General features: G+C 36.2%; 1 protein-coding gene across 10 annotated transcripts in view; it reads right to left on the minus strand.

Annotated features, from left to right (window-relative positions):
• Window positions 1-7,030: 7,030 nt before the first annotated feature.
• Window positions 7,031-20,000, minus strand: part of LOC113524874 (calcium-activated potassium channel subunit alpha-1) — a 102,734-nt gene continuing 89,764 nt past the window's right edge. For 4 of the 10 annotated variants that reach the window (XM_053238839.1, XM_053238838.1, XM_053238837.1 and 1 more), the window contains 2 exons: window positions 11,719-11,747; window positions 7,034-9,607 (listed from right to left, as the gene is read on the minus strand). In XM_053238839.1, the coding sequence (XP_053094814.1) occupies window positions 11,729-11,747 (19 nt within the window). In that variant the 3' untranslated portion in view covers window positions 7,034-9,607; window positions 11,719-11,728. Of the gene's footprint in view, window positions 9,683-11,718; window positions 11,748-11,776 lie in introns of those variants that run through there. The other 6 variants (XR_008303063.1, XR_008303064.1, XR_008303065.1 and 3 more) reach the window with 6 other exon arrangements.

A 20,000-nucleotide genomic window follows, 5' to 3' on the forward strand; every position in this document is an offset into this window, starting at 1 on the left:
CATAGAAACCGCTCTAATAACTCTATCTCTAATATTATATAAAGTAACGATGTGAGCATCTAAACCTGACATTCTAACAGAAGGTCACTCTGATATGTGATTTTTTAAAAAGGTTTTATTGATTTCCAGTCACCTGTACGTGTCATGTGACCTGTACACTGCGAGAACAATAACACAGAAACCTGTGCTGCAGTAGAAAGTCCAAATCCATGCCAATAAACTTTAACAAAATAAACTAAATTCTGGATTTAACAAACAAAAAGCATCACAATTTTACTCAATTTTAGGTGGATTTTTAAAAAAATGAGCCACTATATATTATAAAGTCTTCCTTTATATGGACAGCGATGCTTTCAGGCTTTCACGCCTTTCTCCGATTACAGCCACGCCCCCAAGAGCAGCTGTGATTGGACGGTGATTGCTTTTCAGTGTGGCACGATTGCAGTGTAGTGATGAGTGTAAAAATGCAATAGAACAAGGAATTATATTCACTTCTGACTTTCCACTGAGAGATAAAGATAAAGAGAGATTAGAACAATGCAGTGAAGGTTTTGCTTTTCAGTGTGGAACGTTTTCTGTGTGTCATTAGTGAAAAGTAATAATAGTGTATTGTGTTTATTGTATTTCACGTATTAAACTGAATCACACGATGGAATATAAAGCAGCAGCGGTGTGTGGATTGGTGGATAATAATCACTTCTGACACACATTCAGTGTTTATTTCTTTAAAAAACAAAAAAAAGCAATCCTCTGCTGATCATTTTTCACTGAAGAGATAAAGCAACATAAGAGCAGTGCAGTAAAGGTTTTGCTTTTCAGTGCGTCACTAATGAAAAACAACACTCAGTGTATTGCATTTCACAACTTTCATCCTATTTCAAATCTCCCTTTTTTGGCAAAATTACTTGAGCGTATTGTTGCTCCTCATTTAATCATCTCACAGTTAATAATCTTTTTGAACCTCTTCAGTCGGGTTTTCGTAAATTTCACAGTACTGAGACGGCTTTGGCCAAAGTCACCAATGATTCGTTGATGGTTTCTGACTCTGGTGCAGCATCTATTCTTATTCTTCTTGATCTAAGAGCCGCTTTTGATACTGTTGATCGCAGTCTATTACTTACTCGTCTTGAAAGTGTTTGGTGTGTCTGGGACTGCCTTGAAGTGGTTGAGGTTTGTTTCTATGGGTGGTTATAGGTCTGAGATTAGCTCTGTCTCCACTGGTGTTCCTCAGGGGTCGGTTTTAGGCCCTTTACTTTTCAACATTTATTTGTCACCTTTAGGCCACCTTTTGAGATCGCTCGGCCTTCATTATCATTTTTATGCCGACGATACACAGATTTATATACCTTCAAAACCTCATGAGCGCCTTGACATTGCTTAATTTTCTGTCTGCATTACTGAGATTAAAACATGGATGAGGAATAATTTCTTGTGTTTATAAAACTGAAGTTATGCACATTGGTTCCCGTCATCAAATTTCTAAAGTTGGTTCTCTGTCCCTGACTCTTGATGGCTCTGTTTTGGAAATCCAGAGTCGAGTGAGGAACCTTGGAGTTATTTTTGATGCAAATCTGTCTTTTCATTCTTTTGTCCAGAGTACTGTTAAAATCTCTTTTTTGCACCTCAGAAATATCGCAAGATTGCGTCCTGTGTTAAATTTTACAGTCGCGGAAATGCTGATAAATTGTTGTCTCACGGTTAGACTATTGTAACGCTGTTTTAGCCGGAGTTTCTAAATCTACACTCAATAAGTTGCAATATGTGCAAAATTCAGCTGCCAGGATTTGAACTGGGACTAGGATTGGCAGTCATATTACTCCAGTGTTAGAATCCTTGCATTGGCTCCCGGTCAGGTTTAGAGTTGATTTTAAAATTATGATGCTTACTTTTAAAGCATTGCATGGCCTGGCACCACATTACCTTACAGAGCTGTTACATCCGTACACTCCTAATCGTAGACTGCGCTCCTCTCAGTCAAACTCGCTGGTTGTTCCTCAGACACGTCTAAGATCTATGGGTGTGTCTATGTACAAAGAATGTAAATGTGCAGTTACTGTCTCTGCTCACTTCCTCAACTACAGTCACTTATTCCATTTCAGTCTGTACTTCTGTGTGTCTTTACTGAACTGTTTACACCAGTGTAGAGGTTAATGTGCAGTTCTATCACTGCTCACTTATTCACAATGTTCTGAATGTTCACTGTGCAATATTATCACTTACTCACCTGCTGTATAAACTTTATACTTTATACTGTATACCTGCTGTACATACATACATACTCTTATACTATATACTCACTTTATAGTCTTATTTACTGTCTGATGTTATATTAAAGTCAAAGTCTGCTTTATTGTCAATTCTGCCACATGTTCAGCACATACAGAGAATTGAAATTATGTTACTCTCAGACCCTAGGTGCATACAGAAAACACACACAAAAAAAGGATGTAAAAATACAAATGGAAATACAAATGGATAAATATAAATAGAGTATAAATGTAGATCTACAAGGCACAACAGATAGAGTGCAAACAGTGCAAATGTAAAGTGAGTGGTGCAAAGAGCTTATCAGACTGTTAAAGTGACAAAGTAAACTGTCAGAAGAGGTAATTTACAGTCCAATGCTGTATGAGGTAGAGCACGGGATAATGCTGCACAGGTGACTGGTGCAGGTCCTGGGGAAGGGGTGCTGGGTGGTATTAGTATTAGTATTAGTATTCATCATTACTAATACTACTCATACTACTACTACTAGTGCTACTCATACTACTACTATTACTAATACTACGAAAATTACTAATACTACTCATACTATTACTACTAGTGCTACTAATACAGCTATTAATACTACTACAATTACTAATACTACTACAATTACTAATACTACTCATACTACTAGTTACTAATACTACTCATACTACTACTACTAGTGCTACTAATACTACTCATACTACTACTAATACTGCTATTAATACTACTACAATTACTAATACTACTCATACTACTAGTAGTAGTGCTACTACTACCAAAATTACTAATACTACTCATACTACTACTACTAGTGCTACTAATACTACTACAATTACTAATACTTCTCATACTACTACTACTAGTGCTATTAATACTACCAAAATTACTAATACTACTCACACTACTAATACTGCTACTAATACTACTACAATTACTAATACTACTCATACTACTACAGTTACTAATACTACGAAAATTACTAATACTACTCATACTACTACTAATACTGCTACTAATACTACTACAATTACTAAGACTACTCATACTACTACAGTTACTAGTACTACGAAAATTACTAATACTACTCATACTACTACTAATACTGCTACTCATACTACTACAATTACTAATACTTCTCATACTACTACTACTAGTGCTACTAATACTACAAAAATTACTAATACTACTACTAATACTAATACTACTCATACTACTACTAATACTGCTACTCATACTACTACAGTTACTAATACTACTCATACTACTACTAATACTGCTACTCATACTACTACAGTTACTAATACTACTCATACTATTACTACTAGTGCTACTAATACTACCAAAATTACTAATACTACTACTAATACTAATACTACTCATACTACTACTACTAGTGCTACTAATACTACCAAAATTACTAATACTACTCACACTACTAATGCTGCTACTAATACTACTACAATTACTAATACTACGAAAATTACTAATACTACTCATACTACTACTGATACTGCTACTAATACTGCTACAATTACTAAGACTACTCATACTACTACTACTAGTGCTACTCATACTACTACAGTTACTAATACTACTCATACTATTACTACTAGTGCTACTAATACTACCAAAATTACTAATACTACTCATACTACTAATACTACTCATACTACTACTACTACTAGTGCTACTATTACAAAAATTACTAATACTACTCACACTACTACTAGTGCTACTAATACTACTACAGTTACTAATACTACTCATACTACTAATACTAGTGCTGCAAATAATAGTAACAAATAACTAAATACACAAACAGCTAAATAAAGGTATAAATAATAATCTTAGTTTTTTATTTGATGTCTTTTGCATTACTGCGTCAGTAAAACATTCTGTTACATAACAGGCCACTTTTCAGATAAAGATCCAGAATGAAGTGTGTCTGAGTTTCAGCTGCTCAGTAACACTGCACTCTGCTCCTGAGACTCGCTGTCACACCGAATACCACTTTCTTTATCTTATTACTGTTTACTGCTCTTTATAGCGGATTACTGATGTAGAAACCTTTCCTTAAACAAACAAACAAACAAACAAACAAACAAATAAATAATCTTACCCATTATAAGGAAAAACATATTATTACTTAAATAACAAACTAGCGTCTTTTTCACTTTTTTCTGTTGATGATCATTTTCACACTTTAACCTTCTCTACACTCCAATTAATTTCCACAAAATAATTTAATTTTTAACCATTGACAGCTTTAAATAAAAAGATTTAGTCATTGAGAGAAAAATGTAATGTTTTCTGATTTAAAAGACATTTTAAATTTTAATTTTTGTTTTGTTCTGTGGCCCTGAAACAGAAGAAACTCTCACGTAATTTAATACTTTGCCTGTGAATAAATAGTTTCTCGTATCGGTTCATTAATCAATCAATCAACCAATCAGCCAATTAATTAATTACATAAATAATTAGTTAATTGGTTAATTATATAATTAGATAATTAATCAATACTTGTCTTTAACTTTATTTGATCTTGTTGCTGTGTTTTTGTTAGTTTGTAAAGCAGCGTGTGGATGTGTTACATTACCGTATCTTCAGGATCTTCAGGATCTTCAGGAAACACAGAAGATTTTCATCACGAATAAAAACACAAACACGCGTAATAACAGCCGACTTTATTGTTGTTGAAAATACAAAATAAAATCATGTACATGACATTTACATCCCACCTGTACAGAAAATATTCACTATAATGGCATGTGAGGCTGGAAAATAAATCCTTAAACACAGAAACGTTTCTATAATTTGCACACAAGATGTAAAAGTCACGTAAAAAAAAAATAACGTGATCACAGTAAAATAATAAAAACAAGAGCTAACATCTTTGTAATATGAGCTAGATTTATCTTACAGCTAGCTAGTATTACATGTTGGTGAAGCTAATGTTCAGGAAGCAATCAGCTGGGAGTGATTAGCAGGAGAACCAGGAGAGGAACCTTCAGAGGAACCTCACTGACTTTTAATATTTAGAAGATATTCTCTTAAATCTGCATGAAATTACGCTAGTACCAAAATCTCTCATCGGTTAGCATCTAACTAAATCATTTTAATTAGCATGCTAGTCATTTTTGGTAGTTAATTAAGAGTAGAAGAGCTAAATAAGGCTAGATCGTCGTGTTCATGGCCGCCACTTCTCGCTGTCGTGAGTTTAATCGTCTGTTTGGTCTGTACAGTTTGGCAAGGACCCAGTTTCTGAACTCTAGAACCAAGTCTGACTGGGTGGAACCAGAGAACCAACTGGACAGAAGGACTTCAGCTCAGTATCAGTGGAAAAAAACTCTTAAAAACGAAGGTTCCTCAAGGGTTCTTTACATGTTTAACTCTTCTCACTGGAGAAACATGAAAGAGAAAAGACCTGCTCTAGGGTTCTAGCTTTAAAGGCAGGACAAACTGAAGAACCTGCTAAGGTGTGTGATGGGAGTATGCATCTTAAAACACTCCAAATATAACCTGAAGTGGGCGTGGCCTTCGCTCAAAACCAATGAGATTTTATCTCCAAAATGAATGAAATAAAAATATAAACGGAGAGACGATTAGTGCAAAAAAAAGTTTCTCAAAAGTTCTTTTTTATAAATACGCTGTGGCACCAGTTAGCAAGTTTGTATTAGCTAGCCCCGCCCACTTATTTATAAGCTTAAGAAGCTCTTGTTATTATTTATTCCTCACACTAGCGATCATGCAGGTGAGATGATCTCAGATGATGACAGATGTTCCACACTCGAGCTCGTTTTATCTTCAAGCCAAACTGAAGAGACCAAACCAGGACGTTCTCGCACCCACTTCGCAACATGTGGCTTCACGTTTATTTACCTTATTATTATTATTATTATTATATTTTTTTTAGTTTCTTTTTTTTACATTTAGATTAACAGCGAGTGTTAGTCAGTTAGCAATATAAACATCCTAATATTCAGTTCAGCTCATGTTCAGGTCCGATTAGCTAAATCAGATGTAGCTAAATCTACGGATGAACATAGTAGCGAAGATTTATTTAAAAATATGTTTAAAACGTTAGAATTCCAGAGTTGTGTCATCACAGTGCTAAATATTTTAAGTAAAAAGTGTTAATAGGATGCATTACACTGTTAGCTAGCAAGATTAGCCATGTTTTCATCCTGCTAATATTAGCTAGCAGTAGTTGTTTATAAAATAAATTAGATATACTTAGCACATCGCGAACAATATGCAGTTAGCTTAACTGCTAGCTAAAGCTTATCTCTGGATGAACATAATAAACAACGATGGATTTTATTGGAAAAAAAAAACAAACTCTAGTAAAACTTGTTACTGTAAAGTTACTCGATATTGTTGTTTTAACACAAATTCATGGCTGTATCTATTATTCTAAACGGAATATTCAGAAAAGCGTTAATGAAACGTGTTACGCTGTTAACTAGCACTGTTTGCATCTAGGTAACTTTAGCTAGCTAGCGGATAGGTAGTTTTATTTTCGAAAGGTTGTTAACATAAGTTTATAAAATAATTCAGAATTCTCCCAGGTTATTATTACACCTGACTCTGAATAAACGACAGTGAATAACGTTTTAATTATTAAATAAAGCGATGACAATGTTCTCAAATTTAAGATGTTAAACCTGTTCTTTGATAATAGCATCATCATCAGGAGGAAATGTTTTATTATTCAGAATTAAATATATATATATATATATATATATATATATATATATATATATATATATATATATATATATATATATATTTTAAGAAAAAAAAACGTTCATAAGGTTATCTTGCTCTTAGCTACCAAGCGTAGCCATTTATCCATGTAGCTAACATTAGCTAGCTAGCTCATAGCCGGTAGATCAGTTTTTATACTTAAATGTAAACTTGAATTATTCCTGTATTTTACCGAATAAGAAATTAGCACATTGCTAACATCCAGTTAGCTAAACTAGTGTAGCTAATACATGTAACTGTAAACAGAAAATAACTCATTAAATAAAACAATTAATCATTTTAAAACTTCAAACACAAACACAAGTTCACTGGCGCTAGTATTGTTTTGTTAGCTAGCAAGAGTAACACTAGGTACATTTCCATCTAGCTAAATGTTAGCCAACTAGCTAGCAGCCTATGCTTTTGGTAGTTAATTTAAAAATGTTAATAAAGTTAAAGATAAATGTGTAAAGTCGTTTAAATCACAGAGCTAAGGCAACATCGATATTTAGCAAATTTGCTTTCTAAGAATTGTTTTTTTTTTTGTTTGTATTTATTGGATTTAAGGCATCACGTGTTCTCCACATTTGCAGATCGGCGAGTTTCAGAAAAATAATTCACATGCTAACATTTTGAGAATGTGTCTTTTACGTCTGAAATAAATAAATATGCTAGCGAAGCCTGAAGCGCTCGATGCTAATGAGCACTCTGCCTCTTATTTACACTTTATACACACATTCATCTTTAACACGTAGCACTGAATGAAGTTTAACGTTAATAATTAGCCACGCACCGAGTGTCAGTATTAAACCAGTATTCATTTTTTATCAGATAATTGACGGAGGTGGGCGGAGCCGCGCGACAGGAAGTGAGACGTTTTAAAATATTGGCTGATATTGAGATCTGAAATTTTCCCTTCAAACACAGTCGTAAAAATTCTGTTTCATTTCTTGCATAAATATTTACATTATGTCACGCCACTTCCACATACAGGATCTCGCCTGGCCACGCCCCTTTTTACCATTACATCACGTCGGCACCAATGGCTAAGAAAACCCCAAGAATCAAGGCTACGTTAACTCAAATAATCACTCTTTACAACCGTGGTGAACAGAAAAACATCTCAGAATGAACAACACGTCGAACCTTGGGGCAGAACAAGAACAGGAGGCTCCAGTGGACACAGGCTCACTGAAACGATTAGCCACGCCCCCTTTTTCCTTCGCAGGTTACTGTCTGCGAAGATGGTCAAGAAAACCCTGCAATTAATTAGCCACGCCCCTTTTTACACTTACCTCGCACTGTATCGGGTTACTGTCTGCACATACGGTCAATAAAAGTCTGAGAATTTATTAGCCACGCCCCTTTTTTACAATCACATTGATCTTCACCAAGTTGCGCTCTTTATGATTGTCAAGAAAATCCCAATAATTTATTGACCATGCCCCTTTTTCCAGTTACACCACTCTTTGTCATGCTATACACTTCACGATGATCAAGAAAACACAAAGAATTTAATTAGCCACGCCCCTTTTTTACACTTACGTCGCACTGTATCGGGTTACTGTCTGCACGTACGGTCAATAAAAGCCTGAGAATGTATTAGCCACGCCCCTTTTTTACAATCACATTGCTCTTCACTAAGTTATGCTCTTTATGATTGTCAAGAAAATCCTAAGAATTTATTGACCACGCCCCTTTTTTCAATTACACCACACTTTGTCAGGCTTCACAATGGTCAAGAAAACACGAAGAATTTAATTAGCCACGCCCCTTAATTACACCACACTTTGTCAGGTTACACGCTTCACTTTGGTCAAGCAAACCCTGCATTTTAATTAGCCACGCCCCTTTTTACAATTACACAGCTCTTTGTCAGGGTACATGCTTCAAGAAAACACAAAGAATTTAATTAGCCACGCCCCTTTTTACAATCACATTGCTCTTCAAAAAGTTACGCTCTTTATGATTGTCAAGAAAATTCTAAGAATTTATTGACCACGCCCCTTTTTTTTACAATTACACTGCTCTGTCAGGTTACACGCTTCATCATGGTCAAGAAAACACAAAGAATGTAATTAACCACGCCCCTTTTTATAATTACGTTGCACTTTATAACTACTGTCTCCACATACATTCAAGAAAATCTTAAGAATTTATTGACCACGCCCCTTTTTCCAATTACACCACACTTTGTTTGGTTACTGTCTGTTAAGATGGTCAAAAACACCCTGCAATTTAATTAGCCACGCCCCTTTTTTACAATTACACAGCTCTTTGTCAGGTTAGCGTCTGAACATACGGTCAATGAAAGCCTGAGAATTTTTCTGCGTTTGCGTTATGATAACGAAACGAGACGTTTTGGTGACTGACAGGACGTCCGTGTCAGTTTAGCGTTAAAAATAAAACCTGAGAATCGGTGCATGACTAATTAATAACTCTCGTAGCTAAATGGAAACGATGATGTTTCATTATTGCGAGTTATGACTGAGTGATCTCACACTCAAAGCAGCACAATCTGTAACTCCAAAGGGTTCCTGCGATGTGATTGGTCCTCACTTCACTTCCTCTTGCCTTTGATTGGAGGAATGAGAGCAGCGTTGGACTGGTCCTGAATGAACACAGCGTTTTTATGAGTGAGTACGATTATGTGAGTTTGATTGGCAGGAACGTTTCTCTGCTTCATCTGTCAATCAAAAGTGATCAGTCTGTGTATCAGTGTCTCGTGTTCCACTTTATACGCGATATTTAACACAATATCTGGTGATAGTTTTATAAAACCACTATACCACAGCGCTGATGAATTCTGGATTCTGATTGGTCAGAAAGTGTTGATTAGTTTTTATTAATGCGCTCGTTCTAATACATTATCGTTTCTATAGTAACAGCTCATTCACAGGGACGTGTACAGCAGATGCTCCGTTAATAATAATCAGATTAAAAAAGTTCGTAATCGTTGATATGGTGAAGTTTTCGTAAAGTAAAGGAGATGTTTATTATTTAACAATAATGGAAGGAGTCTCCAGTGTCAGTGCTTTGTAACAGTCAGAGGTAAAGCTGTAACTATAAGTTTTCTGACGTCTTCAGGACAGAAGAGTTTACGTGTTTTTTGGGGGTTTTTCGCTAACAAAAGACGGCAATCTGCGGTTTTTTTTGTCGTATTAACTTCAAGAAAGAGAGTAAAGAGAAGCTGATGAGGGAACGAGTGTTTATAGCTGCTATAAAGTAAGCGACAACAGGAACTAACTCGTTTCTTCGACATTAAATGTAGCTATAAATGTGTAAATAGTATGAGTTTTTTAAAATAAAATAAATAAAACATGTAATCGTTGGTAAACTGCTGTGGTATAAGAGGAATAAAACACTTCGGGATGTGCTGTTTTAGGAAATTAATCAGCTTCAGGGTGAAAACAGTAACTCCACGTCACACAATTATTCAGGTGTGAACATCGACAGAGTCCCAGGTGTTGTTTTGTTGTTGGGGTTTGATTCTCAAAAAGCACCACAAATGTCTATTTTTATTTCAAATTCAGCTGATGCTTTTTTTCACGTCTGCAAAATCGTCCCCACTTTCTTTTCCACGACATTTTAAAGGCATCAAAGATTCACAAAAGCACAATTCCCAGCACATGTTGTTTAGCAGGCATTTCCTCTCACACATGCTCTCGGGAAGTTTCAGCGAGTTTCGCGATCAGAGCTGATCATCATGCTGTTACTGCGTTTTCCGGAAAATAAGTCTTTCATTGAGCTAAAATTCAAAACCAGAATCGCTTCGTAATCACAGTGTGCCATCTAGCTTTCATATGCTTTCATTTTCTGATTCATTTTATTCAGAGTATTTTTAAAAATATTTAAGATTACACTTGTATAGAATTGGGTCTAATAATAATAATAATAATCAGTAATGATTCGTGTACGTTGCATTTATTCACTTTTCATTTCGAAATAAAAAATTACATGCAAACCAGATGTTCAAAAAGAGTTTTTGGCTCTAAAGTGGATTTGGATTCATGAATATTTCATTTCTAGACTTTGTGTGGTGAAACGCGTAGAAATAATCAAACATAAATCAATGTTTTATTTTTTTTAGAAATAATTTTAGGAAAAAATTTAATTTCTTGTTTTAGTGCGTGCTAAGAAAAATAAAAATAAAGTAAAAATGTTTGCTTGTTTTTCATTTCAGAATGAGAAACGAATGAATGCAACGTACACAGAGTGGAATTCTGTTTCTGTTTCACTTCAGAGAAAAGTCTGAAACACATTTTTGCTAGTTTTTGTTATCTGCAACTCGAAATTTGTTGAAAAATTTAATTTCAATTTAATTTGACGGAAATCTTAGAATCCGGAAAATACAGTAAGCTATGAAACAAAAACCCATGCAGGAAGTGCAAAGTACAGCAAACCAAACCATCAAGTGGAAGCACCAAATGCTAGAGTCGTTTAGCATTTAGCAAGACTAGCATTTAGCAAGATTAGCATTTAGCAAGACTAGCATTTAGCAATTCAAATCCAGGAGTGAGGTTTCCGATGCAGTCACTAGAACCAAAGAGTGACTTTGCTTTCAGGATAAAAAGCAAAATGTTAAACACACGCCACTCGCTTTGGACTGAATGCATCTGTTGGTTGGTTTCCACTCAGAACCGAATGCTTGATCAGCACACGGGTTCCATGCATGTGTGTGTGTGTGTGTGTGTGTGTGTGAGTGTGTGAGTGTGTTCATACCTGCGACCCCTCAACTCATCCACGGTGCACTTTGGAGAAAAGAAACTCAGTGAGTCCGGTTTCTTTCCCATCTTCACTCTGTACATTTATAAAATTCCTAAACTGTGTGTGGAACCTTTATTTCTCCGGTTCTGTGTGTTGATGTATTTCCTGCTACATACACACACACACACACACACACACACACACACCTGCTCGTTAACGCAGCGTTCATCAGGAGAACATGGTGTGTGTGGGAGTGGTGGAGTGTGTTATAGTTGTGGTTCTTAATTCAGCTCTTTCAGTTCTAACACACACAAACACACACACACACACACACACACAAACACACACACACACACACACACACACACACCCATGTTCTGCTGAAGAACTGAAATCAGGTGTGTTCTAAAGCAGGAAACACAATAACACTCAGGTGGTTCTACAGGACTCTAGTGGAACACCTTCAACTCATAAACCTGATCAGAAACTCGGCAGAGAAACGAAACGCTTTAAACAGGAGCCTGAACAGTTCATAACAACGTTCTATGGTTATAAATTAAACTATACGAAAAAAGGTTCCATGATTAAGGGTTCTAGCTTCCTTAAAACCATTTCTACATAGAACCCAGTCCTACAGAGAAACAAACCAAAGAACCTTTTAGGATGTTAGAGTATACACGCTCAGAAAATTTACATCCCTGAAGGATTCTTTGGATCTCTATCTGAGGGGAACCCTGAAAGGTTCTCTGTAGAACCTACCTAATCCTAACCTTTTGAGAGGTTAAGAACCCTTAATTATCCAATGAAATCTTGATGAACCCCGGAGGAACCCTTTTCCTCCCTAACAGAGTACCAAGAACTAAATCTGAAATGGTTCTATGACTACAGTTCTAGCTTCCAACGAGAGCCCCTTTTCAGAGAAGAAGCTTCTCTGCATAAAATCTTCGCAGGTTCTGACAGAGGGACAAACTAAAGAACGCTTAGAAAATTTAGAACCTTTATTGGTTCTTCAGGTGTCCCTCTGGGGAAACTCTTGAATATTCTATGTAGAACCCTACAGGTTCTGTTTCTCCATCACAATAAGGATAAAGTAAAGTAGTTTCAGGAGGCTACGCTCCCTTAATTATCCAAAGAACCCTTAAAGAACCCTTGAAGAACCTTTTTTTGTGTACCAAGCACCAAGACGAGTTAATGTTCAATCTAGGTATTAAGAAGAGTTTGTACCGCACCCTTACCCAGCTTACTTACAATCTTAGAAAACAGGGTTCTTCAAGGGTTCTTTGGATAATTAAAGGCTCTTAGCTTACAAAACAGGGTTCTACCTGTGATGCTTTCTGACAGGAAATGTTTCGGTTGTAGAGCTCTACATAAAACCTTCACAGGTTCCTCAGAGAAACATAACAAAGAACCTTTTAAGATGTTAGCGATCCAGGTAAAAACATTTTTGGAAGTTAAGAATCCTTCGTTATCCAGTGAACCCTTAAAGACGCCTTACAGTGGATCAGTACCAAGCCAGTTTATCTATATATTTAAAATGTTCTTTAAAAATGAGTTCTTCAAAAAGGGGTTCTTTAGATAGCTAACAGTTCTAGCTTTGTAGAGCTTTATGTAACAGCTGTAAGAGTTTCCTCAGAGGGCGGGACTGCAAAACCCTTCAGCTACTTTATTTATTTATTTATTTTCTATGAGTGTAGATATTTTGAATAAAGATCTGAAAGAGAACGTTTAGAAGTTTAGTAGGGTTCTAAGTGTGACTAAATCTCACATTTAAACGTATAAACGTCTAAATTGGAGTATAAACACATTCCAAAAGGATTTTTTAACTGATTCATTTCGGATTCAAAAGAATCAAAATGAATCAATTTCAGTGATTCAGTGACTCAGGATCTTCCCAGATGAAATATTCTAAACATTGTTCACGGTTTTTAGTTTTAGGTTTCGAAGTGGTTACACTAGAGCCCCGTATTTTTACGCTAGAATTATAAATGGTTCCATTTTAAAGATAATAATTAGTGTAATGGGGAAATAAAATAAAAATAAAACAAGAATAAGAACTGAATCAGTGCTCTGTGCTGCAATAAAGCTCTGCTCGTGGCTTTAATACAGAAAAAAGCTCATTTTATTAGGATTACTGTCAATATTATTAAGAGTATATTATTTATTTCCTTATAATATCTGTAAAGTTCTCCTTTACATGATTTATAATATCCCAAGAAAAAAAAAAAATCAGTACTTTGGTCCAGGAGTTATAATATACACACAGGAATATGAACAAACGTTTCTTACAGATTGTAACATTTACAACATTTTAAACATTTTTACTGTCATTTAGAGACAAGCTTCAAAATACTGAAGTTAACATTCGTAACAGGGGAAAGAGTCAGGATTTCATCTGAATGATGACATGAGGGAGAAAGAAATGAATAAAAGAAGTGATAAAATATCCGAAAGTCCACTTACTAACCATAGACACAGTCCACATTCGCTCAGCAACTGTTAAAACATAAACAGCTCAGTTTAATGACGTGTGGTCTAAAGGATCTGATGATAAATCAGCTCTAATCACACAGAACGCTGATGCTTACGCTGCACACTCTATCAGCTAGAACGTGTGTGTGTGTGTGTGTGTGTGTGTGTGTGTGTTTATTATCAGACCCTTAACATCAGTCACTCGTTAACCAGAATAAAGTGGGTTCTAGCATCAGGAACGTTCAGACTGTGGACACGAAGCTGCATGATGGCTCAGGAATGGAGTTTCATATCGGTTCTCACGCAGAGACATTAAATAATAATGTTTGATTAAGTTTATTTTAATTTAATGTTTGATTAAATAATTACGGTCTTTTCACGAGGCAGTGACTCTCATGCTCGTGATACACCGCTCACTTTATCAGGCAACATTAGGAACATTTTAAAAAAAAATTATAAATCATTAAAAAATTAAATTCTTCTTCATCTTCAGTTTAAACAGAATAAAATCTGTTTACTGTCTAAATGGTGCTGATAAATTGATCTAGAACCCATAACGGTTCTTTGTTTGGCCCCCTGGTTCTATGTAGAACCCTATAAAAAGAGCAGTTAAGACTTTTCAGACAGAATCCTCTTTACAGGAACCAAGAACCTGTGACTGTTCTCTTATTGCGTTCTACATAGAACAGGTAAAAGCTTCTACATAGAACCCTACAACAGCGCAGTTGAGGAACTCTCAGAAAGAGCTATCCAATGAACTATCCAAAGAACCCTTAAATAATACAGAACCCTCTAACCGTTTACCTACAAATGAAGGTTCCAAATAGAACCTGTTTCAGAAAATGAAGAACCCTTACTCATTACAGCTGAGTGTTTTTCTGAGAGCGTTCCTTTTAAGAAGCTAAGAACCTTTCATTATTCACGGAACCGTTTAAGCACCGAGACAGTTCAGAGAGGTTCTAGGACTTAAGAAAAAATTAATGAAGAATAATTTGGACCTACCCTGTTAATAACACCTACCCTGTTACAGTCTTCAAAAAATAGGGTTCTTCAGTGGTTCTTTAAGGATTCTTAGTTTCAGAAATATGGTTCTACTTGCAGCACTTTCTGTGAAAAGACTTCATTGTAAGGTTTAACATAGGAGCTTTAAGGGTTCCCTCAGAGGAGCAACTGAAGAACCTTTAAAGGTTCAGAATATTTAAGAGTGTACTACATATATATATACATACAGTTCACAGTCCAGAAGGATCCAGAATGGTTCTCTGGATAGTTAAAGGGTTCTGCTTAGTTCCCTGTCTGAGAGAAAACACTTTGCTGCATAAAACCTTTAAGGGTTCTTTAGGGTTTACACACAGTGTCAGACCAATCAGAAGTTCTATTTTGGTCTTGTGACTGTTTTCACTCATCATGGCCAATATTTTGAAGTTCGTGAAGGAAACAGATGAAGATTGTGATTTTTTTTTACGGATAATTATAATAACATTCTGATATAATAGTAAACGTTGAAATGTAATAGAGGTCTAATCACGATTAGAGATCAGACACGAGTCAGTTCTCACGCTCCAGAACCCAGCTAGCTAAACATCTCACTGTGTTCAGGAGGAGCTCTTTCAGAGGAGCTTTCAGAGGAGCTCCTGTTAAAGACGTGACACAAAACACAGTTCACACCCTGAGCTGAGCTGAGTCGGGTCACTGAGGGAGACATTTTACACTCTCTTCCTGATGAGAGTTCCTGATGAGAGTTCCTGATTAGAGTTCCTGATGAGAGTTCCTGATGAGAGTTCCTGATTAAAGCTTGCTGGTGTCTCATGAGCAGAAGAACGTGGTGAAACTTAAGCCGTGTTCTTCACGTGAGGGGGAAATGAGAAACGACGTGAATGTGGATGTTAACACGGTAAAAGTGTTCAGTGGTTCTGTCACTTCTGCTCCTTTAGCACTTCACACACACACACACACACACACACACACACATCACTACTCCCTACACACTTGTCCTCATATCATGGGTGCGATGTTTCACCAATAGACCACGTAAAACATCTAAAACAAATATATTTTTAAAAATATAGCTAAGTAAAACGCTGCAACGTGATCATACGAACAACAACGAAATCAGAAATGGACTCTCAGCGCTCCGGCTCGCGTCACAGTAGAGACGACAGCGTGTGATGATCCTGATTCCAGTCTCCTTAATCCATGCACGGCTTTTCAGAATGTCACCACGCACCAGTAATCTACTTCAGCGTGAAAACTTCAGCTAGCCAAATGAAAGAAAAAGAAAACAGAAGCCCGTCATCAAAGCAGACTGTTTCTTAGTCTGACAGTTAGGCATGTAGCCTGTTTGTTTTTATATTGGCAGCACACTGTGATTATTTTCTATTAAATATTGACGTTTTTAGTGTTTTGGCACACCTGGCTGAGTTCTCCATGGCACTGAAAAGGGGATTTCTTTAATTCTGGCAGGTTAAATTAGCACGTAAGCTTTTGTTTTGTTGTGTGTAATCGCACCACCTCTGTGTCCACATGAGGCAAGGACAAGGCATGAGAGTGAAGCTATCACGCTACTTGATGGATTAAATATTAAAAAATGGATTGAAATATTCCCTCAAATGCAGCGTTTAAGTTCAAGTTCTGAAATTGTTTTATTAAAGTTCATAATTATTCTATAAATGTTACTTTAACAGCTGTAAGAAATAGCCTTAAAGGCTTCGTAGTCCGTATACGGCCCACTGTAGTTCGTGATTTATTTTCATGAATAAAAACGTTTTAAAAACATTCCCAACTCTGATTTTTTTACAAATTGCACATAATGTTAACTGTATTACCTCCAGTGTGTGTGTGTGTGTGTGTGTGTGTGTGTGTGTGTGTGTGTGTGTGTAGTAGAACACTAAGTTCTTGCTCTCCATATTTGATAAACATTCCTAAATCTAAACTATCATTAGGTTTCTTCATCAAGTCTGATCAATCTGCTGGATTTATTCCTAAAAGTTTCAGAATTTGTTTCTCTATTTAAAAAAAACTCTAAAATTAAGGACATTTTACTGATATATGTACCTTCTTAATTTATACATTTCTATGTTTGATGTTATAATTTTCTTCCCTACACTTTTCTGTAAATAAGAATTTGTCCCTAATTAACAGTTAAATAAAATACACTACACTCTGCCACGCCCTTAAATCCTGGCTCGTGATTGGTGGGACATTTCTGAGAGCAAAATGAACTTGTGAAATCCTGGAAAGCTCCACAGCCTTTATTCATCAACGAATGTGTGAAATAACGTCTGTTTTGCAGGAGCTGTGAAAAACAAAGTCATGAGTGTCATGAGTAACGTAAGCTTTACGTAGAATGCTAGTACACTAAATTGCGTATGAAGCTAATCAGTGTTAAATATAAACAAGTTTGTCTTTACGCTCAAATCCCATAAAATGCTCAGAGTATAATATTTGTGGGCGAGTTTTCAGAGAACGGGCCTATTTTTATGACGTATTTGTCATTCATTAAATTTCTTAAAAATTACAAACACAGAAACTTAATAACTCTTTACTTAAATGATCAAAATCAAAGTCTCTACTTCAGCAAAGAGTTTCTTTTGCGTTTTTTGCTTCGCATTAATAAAATGTTAGAAAAGTTACGTTTCAAAGCAAATCCTATATACCATATATGGTTAATTTTGGGTGTGTCTGTATTTAAATGAGCAGTAACACGACGCACATTACGAACACTTGATGATTTACGATTTTATCGTATGTATGAGATTACTGAAATTAATACGTAAGAAATAATTTAGACGTTTTTCTACACAACGTCGAGTAAACAGAACCTCGCAGCTGATTGGTGAGAGCGCCCCCTATAGCTGTGTGTTTCCTTTTAAACATGATGTATAAAGCTGTGCTTTTACGTATTACTACTTCCTGTTTATTGTCTTTCACACACACACACACACACACACACACACACACACAAGGAGCAGAACTTAGAAACACTGTACTTATAAACTTATCAATTGTAAAGAAAGCATTTACACCACAACACCGTCGAATTCTGGATTCTGATTGGTCAAAAAAGGTGTTGGTTAATTTTCTACAACACGCAGCCACTCCACATAAACGTGTAAAAAAAAAACACGTGTAATCATTGCCATGGTAAAGTTTATGGAAGGAGTCTCCAGTGTCAGCGCTTTGTAACAGTCAGAGGTAAAGCTGTAACGTTAAGTTTTCCGACGGCTTCAGGACAGAGGAGTTTACGCTTCTTTGCGGTTTGTCGGTAACAAAAGACAACAAGCTGCGTTTATTTGTCTTATTAACTTCAAGAGAGAGAAAGAAATGTTTATAGCTGCTATAACGTAAGCGAGAACAGGAACTAACTCATTTCACCAATATTAAATGTAGCTATAAACAGATAAAAAGTATGACGTGTCATTCTTTAATAAATAAAAATTTTGACTGATGGTAAGTTGCTGTGGTGTAAGAGGAATAAAACACTTGGGGATGTGCTGTTAGAGGAAACTAATCAACTTCACAGCACCACCGTGTCGTGTTTTTATTCCTTAGGTACGCGATAAATCCGTGGGATTTTAATTTAACGCTCTGACGTGAGTGAGATGTTCATTTAGAAAGAAATGAAGATGAGATGACACGGCTGAAGACAGAAAAAGGCGCGTCAGTGAGTTAATGAGGATGTTCATGAACACGTCCATGTCGCGGCGTTATGAGATGCTTAAAGTGCAGTTTCAGTGCAAAATGATCTCTGTTTCCATAGCAACCAAAACGGTTTTAACACAAACACAACCCTTTTAACACAAACTGTGGCTCAAACATAAAAAAAAACAAAAACAAACAGAAACATTAACATGGGTGTGTGTGATGTGACACTGAGTCTGATGTGAAGAAGCAAATGGCACGTCCATACTGAAGAACACACACACACACACTCACACACACACTCACACACACACTCACACACACACTCACACTCACACACACACACACTCACACGCACACACACAGAACACCTCACACAGGCACTGATTTCATTCAATGTCATAAATGTCATAAATTCTATTCCAGGGTGATGTGTGTTTCCATCAACTGCTGTTATATTAAATATACTTTAGAGAAGCAACATGATGATGTCATCAAAAAGCGCCCCATACACACACACACACACACACACACACGCGCGCGCGCGCGCGCGCGCACACACAGCCATGTCCAAAACCGCACACACCTGCACTAAATAGTAGGTGAAAACTGTATGCCGCCTTCACAAGATCACAGGATTTACTACTCAAGCTATAAATAGCCATGACAAGGCTTTCCCCGTTACCTTGACAACATGCTACCATTTCTCAGTACAGAGGGTTCTTTAGCCGTCAATGCTAACTGTAAATAGTGTAATTTTAGGCATACAGAAGTTTTTTTTAGCAATTTAACAACACATCTGAGGTAAATGTTGACATTTCGGATTGTTCTGTTTCATTTCCACGGTCACTGTGTCTGCGTAAAAGACTTAACCGCTACTTCACAGCTAGCTACATCGCTAACCTTGGTATATAGTCAGCTTAGAAATGTAGCCACAACAAGGCTTTCCTTGTTACCATGACAACTACCCACCACCTGTAGCTATACTTCTCAGTTTCTCAGTACAGAGGCTTGTTTAATGTTTAAGTTGATGCTAATTGTAAATAGAGTAATTTTAGGCATACGGAAGATTATTTTTAGTAATTTAACAACACATCTGAGGTAAATGTTGACGTTTCGGATTGTTCTGTTTCGTTTCCATGGTGACTGTGTCTGCATAAAAGACTTGAAAGCTACATCACAGCTAG

Source organism: Pangasianodon hypophthalmus, chromosome 12 (assembly GCF_027358585.1).
Source record: "Pangasianodon hypophthalmus isolate fPanHyp1 chromosome 12, fPanHyp1.pri, whole genome shotgun sequence".
Classification (NCBI taxonomy): Eukaryota; Metazoa; Chordata; class Actinopteri; order Siluriformes; family Pangasiidae; genus Pangasianodon; species Pangasianodon hypophthalmus.